Below are 20295 nucleotides of genomic sequence, written 5' to 3'. Positions count from 1 at the left end.
GCCTGAAATGTTTGCACGGTGTAAATGGTCAATTAATTAATAGGCTAAGCGCTTCTTTTGGTTGCCTCGCAGCGCTGTCTCCGCTGTCTAATCAGCATATGATGCCATGCATAATATGAGGGTCGCTGTGTTGGGCTAAGTTAATACAAAAATGTGTACAGGGCAGTATTAATTAAATCTGCACAGTACTCACCAGCATCTAGTTGTGGTCAGTCTAATTCAGTCTTAGCAGTGTGCGACACCGAGTCGGGAAAAACGCAGTTGTGACGTCAAACCAAAACTGAGAACAACTGATCGCAGAATCTGTGCAAACTCAGATGAGATGCATCGGGACGCCTTGAGTCGGGCTGTGTGCGGCAGGCTTAAACTGCTTGAAACATCAAAGGATCATCTTCTCCCAGGAATACCTCACCCATTGAACTATGCAATGCAGGTTTTGTGTTTTTTTTTTTTTTTTTTACAATAAATGGCAACATTTTCATAAATTTGGGGTTGACTCACTCCAATGTTAAAAGATAACAATTAGAGAGTACACCATTCTATGTACAACACAGTGATAATTCATTATAGATGAAGAACCTCTTTATAGTATTAAATGTTAAACCAGGTTAATATCCATCATTCCCCTCTTTTAAATAAATAAAGCTACAGTCATAACTAATTTGTCCCACCTTACATTCTGCTTTAATATATATAATTTTTTAAAAGGGCAAAAAAAAAAAAAAAACGTAAAAAACCACTAGTTTCTTGTAAAGCCTGGAGCACTTTGGTATAACTATTAATACAAATAAGATAGGTCAAGCGTAAGTGCCATGTCGATCCACATGATTTTCACCATCCTTGGAATTTTTACTAGATTGAGCTACTAGGGATTCTGGGAAATAATACTGAACTAAGGGAACAGTGAAAAGAAACACAAATAACTGTATAACTTGCAGTACCAAGTACGTGCTTTTCTATATATTTATTACAGGTACAACAGAGGTCTTCATAAATAGAGTTGCATAAAATGTTTAAGCCACAACATTGCACATGATATGAAGTGAACCCTAAAATACAATGAGTGAATTTACAGCATAGCATCTTCTTACTCCTCTGCAATCTGATTGGCATTATGCGGTGCCACAGAAAAGCCCCTGCCATTCCATTTATCTCTCAATTGGTCATCTCCAACTCAGAGAGCCTCTGTGGCAAGCCACCATTTCAAAAATGAAAAAAAAAAAAAAAATTCAGATAAAACAGTCTATATACAAAAGTAAGGCTTACATATTTTAAATCAGAGTAACACAATTTTGTTCTATTAAAAGCAAAACTTTTGAGGTTCAACCCGCAGCAGTTCAAACCAGTATGACTGCTTGTGGCATGATTTGCATGGTTTAGTAGAATAAATACAAAGCGAGGCAAATCAAAAAGCTGTGATGACTGATTCAACTTAGAAATATCTTAACGGAGGCCACCTTGGCTGAGCAGCCACTGTATGTTACCATATAACACGAGTCTTTTTTTCTACTAAAGTAGGAGGTGGGTGTTGCGTTTCTTCTTTTTTTTTTTTTAAATAAGTTCTTGAAAATGTTTGGATAAAGATTTGTTCTCCTTATTTGATTTATTTTGTTTCATGTACATTGTTTTAAAAAAGGGATTTTCTTGAAAATTCAGTTTTTTTTATTCTGTTTTTGTGGGGGGTTTTTTAAAGTTTTTTTTTTGTTTGTTTTTTTTTTTCATTTTGAGCAACCTGAATTGAAATACTGTGAAATAACAAAGGCTTGCTCTGTCTGGCTCAGGCAGAGAAGTATTCACATAGTCCTCCATGCTAGCTTAGTTTGCATTGCTAATCCCAAGTCTGCTTTTTCTGCAGGCTTCCTTGGCATGCAGTTTCCACACGAAGATGTGGCCACAAAAGTTGCTCACTAGCTGTCAGTCTTTATCTTTTTATCTTTCTAACCAGTCCGCAGCAGAGACTGGCTGAATACCGCAGCAATCTTCAGAATTTAGTCTGGCAGGTGAAAGAGAATGAGAGAAGAATATCTTTTTTTTTTTTTTTTTACTCCAGGTCAAACCCTAGGAATGAGTCTGCTTTGTAAGAAGTTCTTAATGCTGCCAATGGGTCGAACATCGTTCTGGTGTTTGCGCCGGTCGATGAAGGAAATCAGTCGGGATGTCTCTATGCACGCAGGGCTGCGGTGGCCCCCCGGCTGCAGCCATGGCTCTTGTAAGCAGACTACAGCCGTGGGCCGCTTGGCAGGGTCGCCCTGCAGCAAGCAGCACACAAAATCTTTGGCGGCCTGGCTGACCCCTTGAAAGTAGTCGTCTGGGAAGCTGAAGTCCAAACGGCAAATGTTCAGGCAGGTCTCCTCCACGCTTTCATCCAGGAAAGGGGAGGCTCCACTGAGGACCACGTAAGTCAGCACTCCGACGCTCCAGGTGTCGGACGACAAGGAGACGGGATTGCCCAGGATCAGCTCCGGTGCTGCAAACTCCGGACTCCCCAGTAATGGGTGGATGTAGTATGTGCTGTTCAACTGGACAGCATCCCCGAAGTCAGTCAGTTTGACAGTTGGCTGAGCTGTAGTTTGGTCTACCAATACGTTTTCAGGCTTGGAGAGAGAAACACAAGTAGAATATTTACTGATATGCATATTATTGTGGACAAATTACCCCCCCACTCCATACAACAACTATAGTCAGAATTCAATGCTATCTTAATCAAAAGGGGCTATCAGTTCCTTTCCCTCATCAATGACAGGATAATCAAGTTTTTGTTGTGGCAATTTAAAAGGTGTGAAGGGACAAAATATCATTCAGATACAAAAGAGAATAGGTAGTACAACATGCCTCACCTTCAAGTCCAAATGAGCTATTCGGCAGTTATGAAGGTACTGCAAAGCTTTGAATATATCCCTAAGATACATCATCACCTTCTCTTCAGTAAGGTTACCCCAACTTACAATATAGTCTAGAAGACGGCCTTGGTCTGCCCTGTTAATCAATAAAACACAGAAATAGAATACATGAATCGCTAGATTTCAAATGTCATCCTTTAGGAAAAACCATACTTTACTACTGACATATTTTGTGCCATTTGATAAAGGGCAATCTCTGACAAACTGTAGTCTGATAAAGGTACACATATTCCAATTGGGGCACATAAAATATACAGTGCATAGTCTATAAAACATACAATATATTTTTATAGTTTTATATTAGTCAAAGAAATATATTTACAAAATATAGCATAATAAAAAATATAAAAGTTTGTAGAATTTGCAGAGCTTTGACATTTATGCTTTTGAGTTTTTTTTTTTTTTTTACTGGCATTAACCGGTAACATACATACGTACATCTCTAATACTAATACATAGCTGGCTGATGTCTCGAAGATGTCTAGAAGACCAATGATCTGTGGGTGTTGGAGGTGCTGCATGATGCTGAGCTCGTGGGTCACTTGGTCCCGTTTCATCAGTTTCTTGTTCACATGCTTTGCAGCTACAGCTCGCTTGGTACCTTTCTGGTCACACTTCTTCACCACAGAGAACCTGCCCCTGCAAGGAATTGAGGATTGTGAGAAGGCCTTGACTATCACAAAGGAAATCGATGATATATCCTTGAAATAACATTGCATGTTGTTTCCTGTTTTTTATAACTAAAGGTTTTTCGCATAAGTCACGAGTAAGGCAGGTTGACGACATTATTTTTGGTGCTACAGTACTTGGCGAAGTTAGAAGCAGCTGATTAGTAGGAAGCATCTTCGTGGCATTTAGGTGTGGCTGCATTGCATTTACTGCACAGTTCACAATTAACTTAAAACTCTTACCTGCCCAACTCTGCTGTCTCACTGTAAATGGAATGAAAGTCATCCTTCCAGATGACCCTGATTCCATCACTGGCAGGACCTGAGAAATCAAACATAGCATTCAATTTAGTTCAAGAAAACTTGGGGAAAAACAACACTAAATGAAATTATAATTAACTATCCAACAACTATACTGGGAAGCTTACAGCCTACATCAGTGTTTCCCAAACTTTTTGCTAGGCGACCCAAATTAACACAGGAATAATGAACCCACGACCCCAAATTATTCACTATCCGGTATTTTAACTGAAGTACTTAACCAATCAAAAAGCGACCTTTAATTTATTTGTAAGTACAGTACACTATATAAGCATTCAGGCTTTGATAGTTTTTCAGGTTGCTAAAATGTTTGCTTTTATCAAATTAATTATTTATATATATATTGCCACTTCTACGAACATTCTCACACATGAGGATTGATGGACTATGTGGGGGCATTGAGATAATGGGAGGTGGGACGGGAATGCATACCTTTAATTGGGGGAGCACGCACATCGCTACGATACGTAAGCCTGGCAAATTATTGCATTTATTTTATTGAACTGCTCGTTCTTATAATAAACCGTGCATTTGAGACCAGAATACTTGCCTGGATTGCTTCCTTTACCTCCACGTTACAATATCAAATTCAAATTGTGTTGCAACATACTGAATACAAGTTTTAATTTTCAGTTCAACATCAAGCATTGCAAACATACCGACAACAGTCAGTTGTGCAGTTTTTTGTTTTTTGCAATATGCATTGGAACCAGGTAGGATACATCCTTCTCTGAGACAGTGACTAATTTTTTAAGAACGTCTTGCTGTTTAGCTAATTGATCAGCTTTCTTCTGGAAAAACTTGTGTCCTTTCCCAACACAATCTGGATGCTGTGTCTCAAGATGCTGACGGCTTAAGGCTTTCATGAGCCAGTACTTCACAACAAATGACACATGAGGCAATGGATCATCCTTGTCACCATTGTAAGAAAAACAAAAGTTAATATAAATGGCAATAGCGATTTTTTTTTCTTTGAGCTGCAAGTAGGATTAGACACTGTTCTCAAAATCACAAGTTACCGCACATAAAATGTCACCTTATGCTTTTTTTTTTTGGTTCATATTTAAAGCAGAAGACTGGTGATAAAACAATACATTGTTTAGATAATTACTGCTAATGATCTGTATGCGAATGATATTTATTTTGAATATAAAAGCATAAGAAGTTGTATATCTTAACAGTATGCACTGACAGATTGTTTGGCAACCCATCAGAAACCTTGCGATTCCCACTTTGGAAAATGTTGGCCTATATAGTTCTAAAGCAGGAATTAAAATTCAGCATTCAAAATGTCCACTAGAAGGAGCTGCCAAAAGATATTAACTGGTTCCACACAAACAATAAATTATGTTGGAGCCATGTCACCCGTAACATCACGTTGTGAGCACTGTCCTCCTAGTGGCCACACAATGCTTGGATGGATGGATGCTTTTAACACTAAATCTTGGATGCTTTTAACACTAAATCTTGACACTGCTTCTATCCATGTTGACATGGCCTCCATGCTAAGCTCTAGTTTTAACAACAACAACAAAAAAAAACTAACCCAACACTCGGAGGCTAGCCGCTGACGAGACTGAACCCACATCGTTGGTGGCCACGCAGGTGTACGTGCCATCATCTTCTGTGGATACACCCACTATTCTGAGGGTAGCCTCTCCAGATTCACTGCAAGACAGGGGACAATGTAAAAGACAAGCATGTGTCAATAATTAAGTAAAAATCGTTTGATCCACAGGAAAAGGTACTCCCCACTGGCTGCACAATTAAAGGGGTTATTGTTCCATAAATCATACCAGTCATGCTCTTCCATTTGCTATGTAGGTCTTGCATGTGCTGTTTTGAATGTATTTTCATTTTTTTTTTTTTTTAATCTGTTATCATCCAGTTAGAGAAAGCTCTAGATTAAAGGTACTGCGTTCAGGTCATCTTACTGGGGGAGTGTAATTCTCTCCTCAAATGCTTTCCTGTCCTTAACCAACTAGTTGGTTCTGCTAGTAGCTGACATGTTTTGCAGTAAGCGATATGATTTGACTGAAGACATCATCTAGGGAGTACAAGTTTAAGAAAACTACCTGACAGTAAGGCATGGCACTGTAAACAGAGCTAGAATGTTAAAGTACATATATTTTTTTAATGAATGCACATGCTTCTTTCTAAATTGCTTACATAAAACCTCTTTAAAAATAAAATGTCACACATTTGTCTGGCAGAAGCACATAAAGAAACAGAAATGGTTATACCTGTATGCAACGATGTAGTGTCCATCATTGCTTAGAGTGTTTTGGTCTGGTCCTTTCCAGGTTACGGTAGCTTTGGGTCGACCGCAGACTTTACATCTGAGGGTGACGCACTCACCGTTCTCGCAGGTTACATCACTCAGGGGGGAAAGGAACTCCGGGGGAACTGGAACAGTAATTAGACAAGCATTACACTATCAAAAGGAGTAAGCAATGGCAAAAAACAGCACTGCCAAACATCTAGGGAAGTGCAGGGAAATTATATTAAGACTAGACAATGCTCTAATTAGACCCCCTGCAGAATACTGTGAATTCACTTAAAGTACAGAGAAGGGAAACCAGGTTAATCCCAGGAATTAATGGCATAAACTATGAGGTAAATTAACTCAAGTAACTAGTTCAAACAGCACAGAGTAGGATGAAAAGGCACAAATGGAACAGCCTTGATAGTTAAATTAAACTATAGTTACCCTATTCAGTTATGATTTATCAAGTTTAAAATAAATTTATATATATATACACACAGACACACACAGACACACACAGACACACACACACACACACACACACACAGTGCCGTGAAAAAGTATTTGCCCCGTCTGATTTTCTGCATTTTTGACACTGAATGTTATCAGATCTTCAACCAAAACCTAATATTAGATAAAAGGGACCCTGAGTGAACAAATAACACAAAAATGTGATACATATTTAATTTATTTATTAAAGAAATTTATGCAACACCCAATGCCCCAGTGTGAAAAAGTAATCGCCCCCTTAGACTCAATAACTGGTTACGCCACCTTTAGCAGCAATAACTGCAACCAAACGCTTCCTGTAGCTATTGATTAGTCTCTCACAGCGCCGTGGAGGAATTTTGGCCCACTCCTCCATGCAGAACTGCTTCAACTCAGTGACATTTGTGGGTTTGAGCATGAACTGCTCGTTTCAGGTCCTGCCACAACATCTCAATGGGGTTTAGGTCTGGACTTTGACTAGGCCATTCCAAAACTTTAAATTTCTTGTTCTTCAACCATTCTGATGTAGACTTGCTTGTGTGTTTCGGATCATTGTCTTGCTGCATGACCCAGCTGCGCTTCAGCTTCAGGTCACGGATGGATGGCCTGACATTCTCCTGTACAATTCTCTAATAAAGAGCTGAATTCATGGTTCCTTCAATGATGGCAAGGCGTCCAAGTCCTGATGCAGCAAAGCTTCCCTAAACCATGACACTACCACCACCATGCTTGACCGTTGGTATGAGGTTCTTACTGTGGAATGCAGTGTTTGGTTTTCGCCAGACATAACGGGGCCCATGTCGGCCAAAAAGTTCCACTTTTGACTCATCTGTCCATAGAACATTGTTCCAGAACTCTTGATGATCATCCAGGTGCTTTTTGGCAAACTTGAGACAAGCATTCATGTTCTTCTTAGTAAGTAATGGCTTCTGCCTTGCTACTCTGCCATGAATCCCATTTTTGCCCAGTGTCTTTCTGATGGTGGAGTCATGAACACTGACCTTAGCCGACTTCCTGGACGATTTTACGCCTTGCTCTTGGAGAGATTTTGGCAGGACGGCCACTCCTGGGAAGATTCACTACTGTCCCAAACTTTCTCCATTTGGACAATATGGCTCCGACTGTGGTTCGGTGGAGCCCCAGAGCCTTAGAAATGGCTTTGTAACCCTTTCCAGACTGATAGGCATCAACAACTTTTTCCGGAGGTCTTCAGGAATTTCTTTTGTTCGTGGCATGATGTGCCTCTAGAACCTGTGTCCTGACAACTTCACTCTGATGGTAAGGGGCAAAGTTAGTCAGATTTATATTGGGCAGGGCTGGCCCAAATCAGGCCTGGTTGTTAACCAAAGTACTCAAACAGCTGACCCTAATTAACCCTTTAATTGGATTGAGTTAACTAGGGGGGGAAATAACTTTTTCACACCTGAAGATTGCATGTTTGTTTACCTTGCACACCAAACAAATGAAAGTAGTACCAAACTTTGGTGTCATTTTTTCTCTCAGACTCCCTCTATATACTACTACAACCCACAAAAAAATCTGACCAAATACAATGTGAAAAATGTGAAAAAATGCAGAAAATCAGACAGGGGGCAAATACTTTTTCACGGCACTGTGTATATATATACACACAGTATATATATATATATATATATTATTTTTTTTACACACACACACACACAGTGCCTATAGTAAGTATTCACCCCCCTTGGATGTTTTAACAGTATGTTGTGTTACAACCTGAAATCTTGATGCATTTAAATGGTATTTTTTTTTCCTTTGATTTACACAACCTACTCAACACTTTGAAGAGGCAAGAGAATTTTTATTGTGAAACAACAGTTAATGAAAAAAAACAAAAAAAAAACTGAAATGTCTTGGTTAGGTAAGTATTTCACCCCCCTGAGTCAATACTTGGTAGAACCACCTTTGGCAGCAATTACAGCTGTGTCTTTTGGGGTAAGTCTCTACCAGGTTTGCACATCCGGATCGTGCAACATTCGCCCATTCTTGGCAAAATTGTTCAAGCTCTGTCAAATTGGATGGGGATCGTTGGTGGACAGCAATCTTCAAGTCTTGGTGCTTATTTAGGAGTGTCATAGCAAAGGGGGTGAATACTTATCTAATGAACACTTTTCAGGTTTTTATTTTTAATTGATTAGTTCCCCCCCCCCCCCCCATTTTTTCACACATTGACAGTGTTGCGTAGGTTGTGTAAATCAAAAGGAAAAAAAAAAATCCCATTTAGATTGCAAAAAAATAAAAAACATTAACTCACCATCATAAATGTAGTTGGGATTAAGAAGCTGAAAATGGAAAAAAAAGAACTATATTATATCTGTTGAAAGTGAGAACTTTCTACCTAACAGATTTAAAAGGCTTTGATTTTTGTAGGCTATGGAGAGGGGAGTTTAACACTGTAGGATACATATCAAGTCGCACAGCCTCAAAGCCAAAGGCAGCGCGTGCATTTTTCACACAGTCCACCACCACCCCCACCCTTGCTGTATGTGTTTGCAGTGTATTCTTGTACTGCCTACCTTTACAGAAACCTTATTGGGCAATCCTTCTCGGGACTTCCGGTAGCCGTTTTCTAGCTTGCTATCCTTGTCTTTCTTTTCGGACTTCTTCCTTAGGCGGAGTGCTGTGTGCCACGATGACGACTTCCTGGTAAAGCAAGAATTCTTTACTTTTTATTCCCTTCCAAAGATATCTAATTCCTCAACAGGTACAGGATTGATTTACTAAAATGGTTAGTATTTCTAGTAGTGCCCATTAACCCTTTGCGGTCCATTGTTGGACTGGGTCCGACATCATTATAGCAATGCAAAAAACAGGTTTCTAGTCGTTTTTTCTCCGGAAAAAGCCGAGAAAACCATTCAATTGCCGAGTGGGAGCGACAGGAGTCGAAAAAAAAAAAGGCGTATCTCATGAATAGTCATACATGGTATCTGGTATCAGATAACGGGGCGGTCGTAAGTAAACAAGTTGGCTGACTGAATCAGCGCACAGAGAACACAGACATTTGCAGAGCTTTTTTGAGATGTTATAGTAATAAAATAATGACTTGGATCGCATTATTGAGGAGTTTGGTGATAAAACGAGTGATCCGGAGATGATTGATCGGTATGTACGACTATTACTATTATTATTATTTATTTCTTACATAGGTGAAAGCGATAGCGAACGAAAGGGTGGGGCGGGGCTGGAGATGCCAAGTGAGTGCTTTGTTGATATGCAGAGCCATTTAAACCCGTTTGACTGTGGAAAAAAATACTTTTAAACAGCGCGTCTAAAATTAACTGCGCGTGTGAAAATTAATTAGACCTGACGTGCGATTAATAAATGGACCGCAAAGGGTTAAGGTATAATGAAAATGAATTGAATAATCAATCATATGGGAGTAGAGACATGTACTGTATGTAGAGAAGCATATTTCAAATGTCTTCTTCATTTAGGAAGTCATAGTTTGCTAATTACATATTTAGTGCCATTTGAAAGAACATGATAAAAGGTACACACATCTTCCATTCTAACTGGGACACAGAAAATATACAGCTATACAGGAAAGGTTGTGTTCCTTGCTTAACATATAACCAGAAATCTCAGACTGCCAGATTTAACTAAATGGAGATCACAAAATTAAAGGATAGAAAATTACACAAGTATTTTAACTTTTTCATCACCGCAGACCTGCCTAACAGTATCCCAGATTAGTGCTGATCAGGGTCTGTGAGTGAATCAACCATCAGTGGTGAATTAAACTGCCCTGATTAGCACTGATCGGACTACCTTACCCAAGTGCTTAGGAAAGGCCCTTACTTGATGGTTCCTTCGGGGTAGTCGGGTATGACTGCTGAAGTGTGCCCCAGCACGTAGCCGGGGATCCAGCCCTCGGCGGCGGGGCACATTTCATTGGCGGCGCGGAACACCAGAAACATGTTTTGTTGATTGCTGGCCAGAATCTGAACAACCTCTCCCTGATAGACATTAATCTCATCCTCCTTCACCGCCATGTAGTCGTGTGTCACTAGCATGGTGGAGATGTTACTGCTGCTGCTGCTTTCACTCTGCACCGGGAAGGGATGAAACAAAACAGGAGACATTTAGCATTGGGTGGCTTTAAGGAGCCATCGGCATTCGTGTCATGTAATACACAGTCTCTACTTGCACTGTAAGCAAGATATTTACAAAACTAATGAAGAATTAGCTGAAGGGAGTGCCATGGAACAAACACCCCATTCCAAATTGCAAGCTTCACATTTGCCAGGCTGTGAGAGAAGCCAGGGGGTAGAGGTTTTGTTAATGACAGCAAAGAAACCTGTACGCAAGAAGCCTTTTTTGGGGGGGGGGGCAGGGGGGGAGAGACGCATTTTCTTTTACTTCCGAACTTGTCATAATTAAATACAGACATATATTTCACCCATTAATAAAATCATTCTTTTGCAATATCTCAGTTAATTAAAATATTCATTTTTAATAAAATACTAAATTTTAAACATCCTGAGTTGGAGAGTTTAGTGAGGGGCAATCTACGATCATTTACAGTAACGCAACAGAAGATTTAGATTGTGACGCAAGTTAATAATACAATATGTTAAGCCACATAATTACACCAAAAATACAATGGGGGTCCCCTTAGGCATTATAATAAAGACCTAAAACGTGGGTCTTAGATACTGCAAAACAGAACAAAAAAGAGACATGGATATATTACAGAACATACAAGCTTTCATAAGAAACAAACATTTCAGAATCTCTCTCAATTGGCACTGGCATGCATTTGAAACCGGAGATCATGCAGATATCTTGGTTTGAAGGAACGAAAACTCCAGAATGAAACCATTTAAAACATTACTGAAATCATCCCCAAAATTCCACATACAAAGAACCATATGTTTTATTATCTCACTTTAAAAGCCAAGATGCTGAGATTAATCCATTTGTACCCAACTGGTATATTATTGTTTTAATTGCCATCTGGCGATCATCCAAAATGGAGGACTTAAAATACCAACCGGGGGGATAGCCAGTCCGTATGTGTGTGTTTACAATGGTTTTTCATCCACTTATTTAATCCAACTACAAACGATTAAGTTTATAAATGAAATGGTTTTTAAGGTCTGGCTACACTCCTGCTCACTGCTGATTTTGACAGATTAGGGTGAGTAAAGTGATATGACACTGACAAAAACAGACCAGAAGATCAATCAAATCAATCTTTATTTTATATAGCGCCTTTCATAGTGGACCACCATCACAAAGCGCTTGATGAACAACAGCATTGCAATTCCCTAAAAAGGAAAAGAAAAAAAGAGCGCCACAAAAGCTGAACATTGTTCTGTGTGGAATTAGAAAGCAAACAGGAGTAGTGGCACCTTGTCCTCGAAAAAGCCAAGTTGCTTCTAGAGTCTGGATGTTAGTGCCTTCGGTGGAGTGAGACAAACAGGAGTGGTTAAAATGAGTCGAGATTAGATCATAGGCTTCACCACAGAGGGCCAGTCACAGCAACTAGTCGCAGTTAACAGTTTTGTGGTTTGTTTCTTTTTATAGCTGGTTTCAGAGCAGAGCTTAAGAAGCCAGGAGAGGTTAGTACAGAAAAAAAGAGAGTTTTTCTCCCGTGTTAGCAGAGGTTTGCAGAGTTGCACATCAAAAAGTTTTGTAAGCAAGTGAACAGTTACAGCAATAAAACAATTAAGACTTCGTCCCTTAGAAATAGCAACATTTAAGAGAAAAATACAATTTAGTAAGCGCTCAGTTAAAGACCATCTTTTCAGACACCTTGTAAGTAATTTTGGTTCCTATAACTGTCAAGCATTGTCTTTAAAGTAGCTTGGTATCATCGAAACAAATATATTGATAAGGCGCAAAGAGTTAAATGAATGTGTTTGTCCTGCTGGTATGGTCTGAAGCACAGATTGGAAATTAGAAGAAAAGAGTTAGTGCTGGGAGCTGTGTTATTATTTAACCTTGGCAACCTATTTAATGTTTCACTTCAGGCAGAAGTTACAGTGATGAGCTAAAACAGTTGTACGATGCCAGACGATTTGTTTTGAAGCAGAGAAGAGCAGAGCTGGAGGTGAGCAGTTACGTTAGTAGCACAGTCGAGCAGGTGGCTGGAGAAGTTAGTAGAAGCTATACCAGTAATACTTTTAAACTTATTATCACAGGCCAACAGTCACAGCGGTTAAGTAGGTGTTTTTCAGAGAAGAGCAGAGCAGCATTCGAATGAGCCGGTGGGGCAGAGAAAGAGAAGAGACAGATTGGGTTCAGAGCAAGTTAGTACGGAGAGTGATGGTGACACGCAGGAAGGAAGCCTTGGGAAGAGCCTCTAGGACAGGGTGGCGTCACTCTTACCCCATTGCTCTGGGTGGAGTGCACAGACTGCTCGCTGGTGGAGGAGCAGGTGCTCATGCGGTCGGTGTCCTTGCTGTGGGTGGAGTTGCGGTGTGTCTGGCGCCCGATCGAGTCAGTCTCGCTGGGGAAGGTGAAGGAGCCTGGGCGGCTGGCAGGCGAGGCAGGGATGGAGGTCCAAAACGAGTGACCCTTTTGCACAGGGCTGCCAGGGGCGAAGGTCTCCTTGCCGAAGGGAGATGGAGAAACTGGAGACCCCATGGGGGAGATTGCTCCCGGCCTTGGTTTACCCAGTGTCAATGGGCCAACGATGGCCCTGGGAGAATGGGAGTGGGAGTGGGTATCCTCCAAGCTTCCCCGAAGTTCCTTTAAGTTCCCCTCTGCTGAGCCCGGCTGCTTGCTACTGCGGTGGTTCTCCAAGACCTTCATCTTGGGTATCTCCTTCCCAGTTTCCTTCTCCGGCTGTTCTGCGAGGGAGGAGGAGTTTCTGTTGCTGGGGGTCGGCAGGGAGGGGTTGCGAGCGGACGTACCTGACATCTTGTCTGGCCCTTCAGGCGCTGAGGCTGCAGAGGAGACCAGCACTGGGGAGTGGTGCCTGACGGGCTGGGGGATGCGGGAGGGCCTGGTCCGGCTTCCCGCAGTGCTGCTGCAGCTGGGCACCATGCCAACACTGCTGCTGATACTGCCAGCTCCACCGGCACCCACATGGTTCCTCTGGTACTCGATCGGAGAGGTCAAGGCTGCAGCAAAGACAGAAGGAGGTGCACATGAATGATGACATACACTAACATTAAACATGTGGAGATTTGATCTTATTGAGTGTGTGAACGGTTATAAATATGATACCAAGTAAAATGGGGGGATATGGGAGTACAGGACCAAGTAAAATGGGGGGGATATGGGAGTACAGGACCATCTTTGGGTACACAACACACCATAAAATTGTTTTGCCGATAAAATGTTATTACCATTTAAAAAGTTTCGCTGGTTTTCCAGAATTTGGTTGATTTCGTGCATCCACACCTGCCGCACTCCAGGGTTTGCAGAGTGCAGGATGTAGGTTTCAGTGCTACTGTCAGCTGATCTGGAGGTCAGTGCAAATTTACATGGATCCCCTTCCACATTGTCCTCCAGCCCCAGATAGCTCACCTAAAAAGACAGGGTTACAATCAGTGTGTCTGATCCATCCTACTTTACTTATTTTCCTTTTGTCACAATTTTTTTTTTCCATTCCCTATTACATGTATAGTTTTTCAGTAGTAATACTTGGGAGGTCCATTAGCTGTAGAACATTGTAATTCCAATTACAGCATACAGTACCCATTAGCAGTTCAATTTCTTAGGTTTACCTGATCTAACCGATATGGAACTGGAGCAGATTCATAGGATTAAGCTCAGCTCTGTGCTTATTCAGATGCATTTCACATTAGTTTCTCGGCTGGTAGGTCTGGTGCTTGTCTTAATGCATTGTTTATTTCAGATTTAGCAATGTATTTATTTATTAATACATCCTTGTGCTCCATTGTTGCACTAGTATTTTGGGCACAAATATTTAAAAAATATATACTGTTGCAAAAAAAATAAAATAAATAATACTAACATGCCTGTGGTTTAAACACATCTGTGTATAAACTAGTATATCAACAAATTATGGGAAAAAATATTCAGTAAACAATAAAACGTTATCATAACCCTGGTTCCCTGAAATAAAAATGTAACCCTCACCGTATGGATATTTACCTAAAGACCCGAAACCTGAATATTGTATACCAAAGCTGTTCCGTGAGTCTGTGACTCAGTCGTGGCCCGTCCCCGAGGACACAAAGGCACTGCGCTCACAGATCTCGGCGTCATTTTTCCATCAAGCCAGCTGCAATCATGGATGCAGCAACATTAAAAGGTTAATGGTTACATTTCTATTTCAGGGAACCAGGGTTATGACATTAACATTCCCTTTCAAGTACGAAATGTAATGATTACCATATGGGTGAGTGTACCAAAGCCATCGCAAGGGCAAGATGGCAGAATGACTTGAATGCTACAAGGCTAAGCCAAGAGGCTGCCCTGTGCTTTATAATATGGAACCCCAGTAACAGGTAGCTAGGGTGAAAAAATGTAGGGAGAAACTCACTTCTATGCCTATGTTGTAAGGGTCGACTGGGAAGCCGCCGTTACCACTCCAGATCCAAAGCCAGGGTTTTGAGGATCCACGACATTCAGTCTGTAGAACATAGTGAAGGCATTGGGAGTAGCCCACACCGCTGCGTTGCAGATGTCCCTGACAGATGCACCCTGGAATAAAGCCCACGAAGTTGCCATGCCACTGGTGGAATGGGCAGTGAGCTTTCCTGGAGGGGGCAAGTTGGCCAGCTCATATGCAGTCCTGATCGTGTCTGCTATCCATTTAAACAGCCGCTGCTTAGACAGGGCTTTACCATGGGACTTCGCACCATAGCAGACAAAAAATTGCTTGGACTCCCTCCAACTTTTTGTCCTGTCACCATAGTATGCCAGGGCCCGCACTGGGCAGAGCGTATGGTGGTGCTGCTGCTCTCTGTCAGACTGGAAAGGAGGTGGATGGAAAGCCTCCAATCCAACCGACTGGTTGACATGGAACGCGGAGACAGTCTTTGGCAAAAAGGCAGCATTGGTACGAAGGGTGACCTTTGTCCTGGCCTCTGTAAAAATTAAGCAGGTTTTCGCTATAGAGAATGCCTGCATCTCGCTTACCCGCTTTGCGGAGGTGATTGCAAATAAGAAAGCTGCTTTGAGCGATAAACATTTCAGCTCAGCTGAATGCATGGGCTCAAATGGAGGCTTCATGAGTGCATTAACCCTTTGCCTTCCATTTATTCAGCACCTGTCAGGTGGCTTATCCCCGTCAGGCACGCGTGCTTGAGAAAGCCAAAAGTTGCCTACATGCAGCTACCAGCGCAGCCAGGTTCCTACCCACAGCCTGCCTGTTGAGTTTGGACACACGGAGCAGGTTTTTGTTAACCAGGCGCAGCTCATCCAACTGTTGTGGTGAGGGCCTGTGGCTGTCTGAAAGGGACCTCAGCAAATGGCACAGGTACCATAATTATACAGGAGCGCTAAATTAGGCGCCTGGACCAAGATGGCAATAGAAGCCTCGACCGGCGGAAAATGGGCCAGGCCCAGCTTCTCCGCATCATGCACCCTATATAGGGTGTCCATAGACCGGGAAACAGCAGGAGTTGTTGCCGGATGATCCCAGGAAGACTGGATTTCAAAAAGAAAAATAGGGGGATGGGAGATACAGGAGAGGCGGCAGGCTTCTCATCGAAAATTGACAGCCTTGTTTTGCCTTCTGTAGGCCAAGGCACTTGCAATATTGCAGTGTCCCTCCTGATCAGCGGCAGAAGCTCTGCCGACAGGGAGCGTTTAATTGCAGGGGATGTGCAGTCAGACTCCATGTCCTCAGACGGGAATGCCAGCTCCTGTTCGCCCACCTCCTCAGGAGGCAGCAATGGACAGTATGTCCTCCTGTGACCAATCTGCGCTAATAGCCGCCTGGAGCCCGAAGGGGACAGGCGGGGCAGGCCGCACCGAACGTTCCTGCAGTAATTCTGCGAGAACAGTTCTGTAATGGGAAACAGCTGACCAGAGCTTTTCTATTTGCTCCGAGTCTGCCGATCTCTTGCAACGGTGACTCCTCTTCTTCCTCGGCGGAGGAGAAGGAGAAGCAGGCGGATAAGGAAGACCGTAAAGACAGCCTTCTGCCTGGGCTACTTTCCTGGATGCGCCGTCCGCTCTCCTTTGGCCCAGAGCCCTGGGGTGAGGAAGCAGTGACCTCTAACAGAGGGTGCTGGGAAGAGTGCTGAGCAGGCGTAAGGGACACAGAGTGATCCGTAGAGCTGCAGGATAGCCGCTTCTCAAGCGTGAGCTTGGAGAAAGGTGAAAAAAACTGCGATTAGCAAGTGTCTCCTTGGCGTGCTGTGGCCCCAGACAGGAAGAACATCTGCCGTGCTTGTCCTCAATAGGCAGACTGGCCTTGCGTGTCTCACAGTGATAAATTCCAGGCATGACGCAAAAAGCAAGCAATGCAGTATACAGTTGCTGCCTCAATCTGCTTATAGCTATCGATCGGGCGGGTCAAGACCCGAGCGGGACCGGTTTGATTACCGGACCGGTGGCCTGAGCACTGGTTGGTAGCGGGTCGTGTAGGACCAGGTAGAAACCAGGTAGTACCGGGTTGTTTCGGTGACTTTAGCACCAGGGATGGTACTGGTGGGGTAACCTCGGTCCCGGTGCAGTACCGGGTCAGTGACCTCAGTACCGGTCCATCGGTTTGTAGTCACCGTGGGTGGCAACATACAGGGATGCCTACCTGTACAAGCCACTGGCAAAACCACTCAGTCAGTACCGCACACAGGACTGAGGGAAGCCTGCTTGTTAGAAAGGAACCAACAGCCTTCATAATAGTGATGCTAAGCTGTCACCCAAAAGGCATAAAGATACTGTAGAAAAGATTGCAAGCAACAACAACTGAAGCAAGTATCTTGGTCTGGCAGAGTGCTGCTGAGCCAAGCAGTTGCTCTTGCTACATGTGTGATGTAGCACCACATTGCAGACAGGCCTGCGTGTAGTCTGTAAAAAACAGAAACACACAAGAGAAAAATCTCTCTCAACAAAACACAATAATATGACAAATTGCATAAATAATATAAAACTTTACTAAAAGCCAAAACCAGAAATAAAATAACTCCAGCCGGAACTATGCAGCCTGGGGGGAGAGCACAAAGTCAGCCGACTTATGTTGCTGGATCTCTGGGAAGGAGCAACTCTAGCCGCTGGCTTCATGCGGGGCACAAGGCCACAGCGGGACATAACAAGCAACAGGCTGTAGTGCACACAATACAAGTAATTTGTAAAAACTATTAGAGCGGTTTGTTAAGTATCACATATATTTTTGTGTAAAAACACAATAAATGTGAAATATATACAGATAGAAGCAACAATGTACTTATCTCAACAAAGCTCTTTCGTCAGGTCAGTCTTGAAAGGAAAAATGGTGCAGTGCCTTTGTGCCCATGGGGGCGGGGCCACGACTGCGTCACAGCAGTTTTGCTATATAATATTCAGGTTTCGGGTCTTTAGGCGGTAAATACCCATATGGTAATTTCACAAGGGAACACACTGTATAGTACAGAAGAGTATCTTTCTAGGTTTTGGTGGGGTACTCCTCTCTACAGTAACACCTTGCTGTATTACAGTATTTATTGCACTCAGAACTGAGGACACTCATCACAGCATGTTAAGTCTCACCTGTGGGTTTACCATTCTGAAGTGTGCATACATATATATGGTAGGGAATAAACAATGTATTTAACAGAGGCCTGATTGCACAAAAAATACACGTAATTGGACGTAGTTCTGAAACCCAGGACTGGGTAAAGGTCTAGTTTGAGTTTCTAACCCTGATTATACAAACATAACAAGTCTACTAGTTTCTGTTCATTTTTAAATGTAAATAAAGGTCTGTCTGTACCTTAATGCTGTTTTTATACAGGTAACCAGGCACAGAGAAGCCTTTCTTCCTGTCAAGGGGCTCACTGAAAATGACCATCTGCTCAAAGAGGAAGACCCGCCTCTCTTTCATGCGTGCCAAGAGTCCAGAGTCCTGATCTGATACCAGAAAAGTGTCCTGCAGGAGCAGCCGGCCCTGGGCAACGATCTTACCCTGCAGAGGGACACCCAAACACAGACTCGTCAAGAAACTTCCAACTCAACTCAATAAGCACACAGCATTAGAATTACTACTGCCGATCAACATTTATCAGTAATAGGTTAAAGTTTAATTGGATTGCTACTGCATAAAATATATCTACTAATATTGATTAATAAAGTCAACAAAGGAGCATGTACTACTTATCCATGTACTACTTTTATTTTTGCATGAACCATGAACTATAAAAAGGTTTTTGTGGTTTTAAGGTATAATGCGATTTCTTTTTTTTTTGCCAATATATAAACACATAATACATAAACATAATACACTATATCCAGTAAAAGTCACTAATTTCTGGAGTTCTAAAATGCTGCAGTCAGCTTTCATGTTTAAGAGTAGAAGCTGCTCTTTTGCCCTTAAAGAAAGCAAGAAAATCAGTACATCAAATCCTTGGAGCCGCCCAATGTTCATCATGTCATTGCATCTTTTTGGTACAATGCACATGACCTCCACAGCTTTCTACAAGGAAGAAGAAAAAGGTAAAAGGCTACACAATACACACTATTTTACTCTGAAGTACAATTTTAGAAGATCAGGACATTACTCTATCAGCCTTTCTTTGGGAGGTGAGCGGATATACCGTAGGTGGTAGTTCTACTAGTGATACAAAATAAATACATCCATAACATTCTAGGTTTCCTCTAAGTACAACATTAGTACATTCCAATTAAATGAACACAATATTATTTGTTTATTTAGCAGAAGCCTTTATCCAAGGCGACTTACAGAAACTAGGGTGTGTGAACTATGCATCAGCTGCAGAGTCGCTTGCAACTACATCTCATCCGAAAGACAGAGCACAAGCAGGTTAAGTGACTTGCTCAGGGTCACACAATGAGTCAGTGGTTGAGGTGGGATTTGAACCAGGGACCTCCTGGTTACAAGCCCTTTTCTTTAACCATTGGACCACACAGCCTCCAATAGCTTGGAATGTACTGACACAATTGTCAGATAAAAAAGCCTCAGGTATTTAACATTTCATCCCATGATAGATAGCTGGTCAGTCATTGGAAAATATGTATTTGTACAATTCAGGGTTATACAAGCACTGGCGTAACACACCAGTATGATATAAACCGACAAACAACAACAGCAAAAACAAAACATACCTCTAATTCTAAAGTATCCACGCCAACCTTTTTGGAGTATTTGAGGAAGTCCTAAAAGACATATTAAAACAATTAGTGACTGAATTACAGAACAGTCATAAATGAGTGTGGTCTCAGATTGAGACCCACAGCTTCCCATATCCCAATGCATAGATCTTAATGCAAAATATATACTTTCAAATCATGCATGCTTTCCACTCCTACTAATTTGCTTCCATTTGCCTCAAAGTTGCATCATTTCTTTTCTGTACTCACCTTTAGCAGCAGCTGGTACTTCATAATTCTCTGCACTGGTTTTATTAATAAATCTGTAATCTGAAGTCTGTGGCCTAGACGCTGTTTGAGGTCCTGTAAAAACAAACAAACAAACAAACAAACAAAGAATCGACACACACACAGGATAAGTTTGTTCTTCAATTCTGTGAGAAAAAGCTCACAA

General features: G+C 42.0%; 1 protein-coding gene across 10 annotated transcripts in view; it reads right to left on the bottom strand.

The window, feature by feature from the left end:
- Positions 1 to 434: 434 nt before the first annotated feature.
- Positions 435 to 20295, bottom strand: part of LOC117399506 (triple functional domain protein) — a 213941-nt gene continuing 194080 nt past the window's right edge. For 9 of the 10 annotated variants that reach the window (XM_059022279.1, XM_059022276.1, XM_059022277.1 and 6 more), the window contains 15 exons: positions 20112 to 20204; positions 19857 to 19907; positions 19129 to 19206; positions 18508 to 18699; positions 13967 to 14147; positions 13002 to 13738; positions 10467 to 10714; positions 9185 to 9311; positions 8923 to 8950; positions 6133 to 6295; positions 5436 to 5557; positions 3812 to 3890; positions 3339 to 3539; positions 2838 to 2976; positions 435 to 2594 (listed from right to left, as the gene is read on the bottom strand). In XM_059022279.1, the coding sequence (XP_058878262.1) occupies positions 2052 to 2594; positions 2838 to 2976; positions 3339 to 3539; positions 3812 to 3890; positions 5436 to 5557; positions 6133 to 6295; positions 8923 to 8950; positions 9185 to 9311; positions 10467 to 10714; positions 13002 to 13738; positions 13967 to 14147; positions 18508 to 18699; positions 19129 to 19206; positions 19857 to 19907; positions 20112 to 20204 (2982 nt within the window). In that variant the 3' untranslated portion in view covers positions 435 to 2051. Of the gene's footprint in view, positions 2595 to 2837; positions 2977 to 3338; positions 3540 to 3811; positions 3891 to 5435; positions 5558 to 6132; positions 6296 to 8922; positions 8951 to 9184; positions 9312 to 10466; positions 10715 to 13001; positions 13739 to 13966; positions 14148 to 18507; positions 18700 to 19128; positions 19207 to 19856; positions 19908 to 20111; positions 20205 to 20295 lie in introns of those variants that run through there. The other variant, XM_059022281.1, reaches the window with a different exon arrangement.

Source organism: Acipenser ruthenus, chromosome 4 (genome assembly GCF_902713425.1).
Source record: "Acipenser ruthenus chromosome 4, fAciRut3.2 maternal haplotype, whole genome shotgun sequence".
NCBI lineage: Eukaryota > Metazoa > Chordata > Actinopteri > Acipenseriformes > Acipenseridae > Acipenser > Acipenser ruthenus.
The sequence above is the reverse complement of the archived record's forward strand: the minus strand, read 5'-3'. Positions and strand labels throughout refer to the sequence as shown.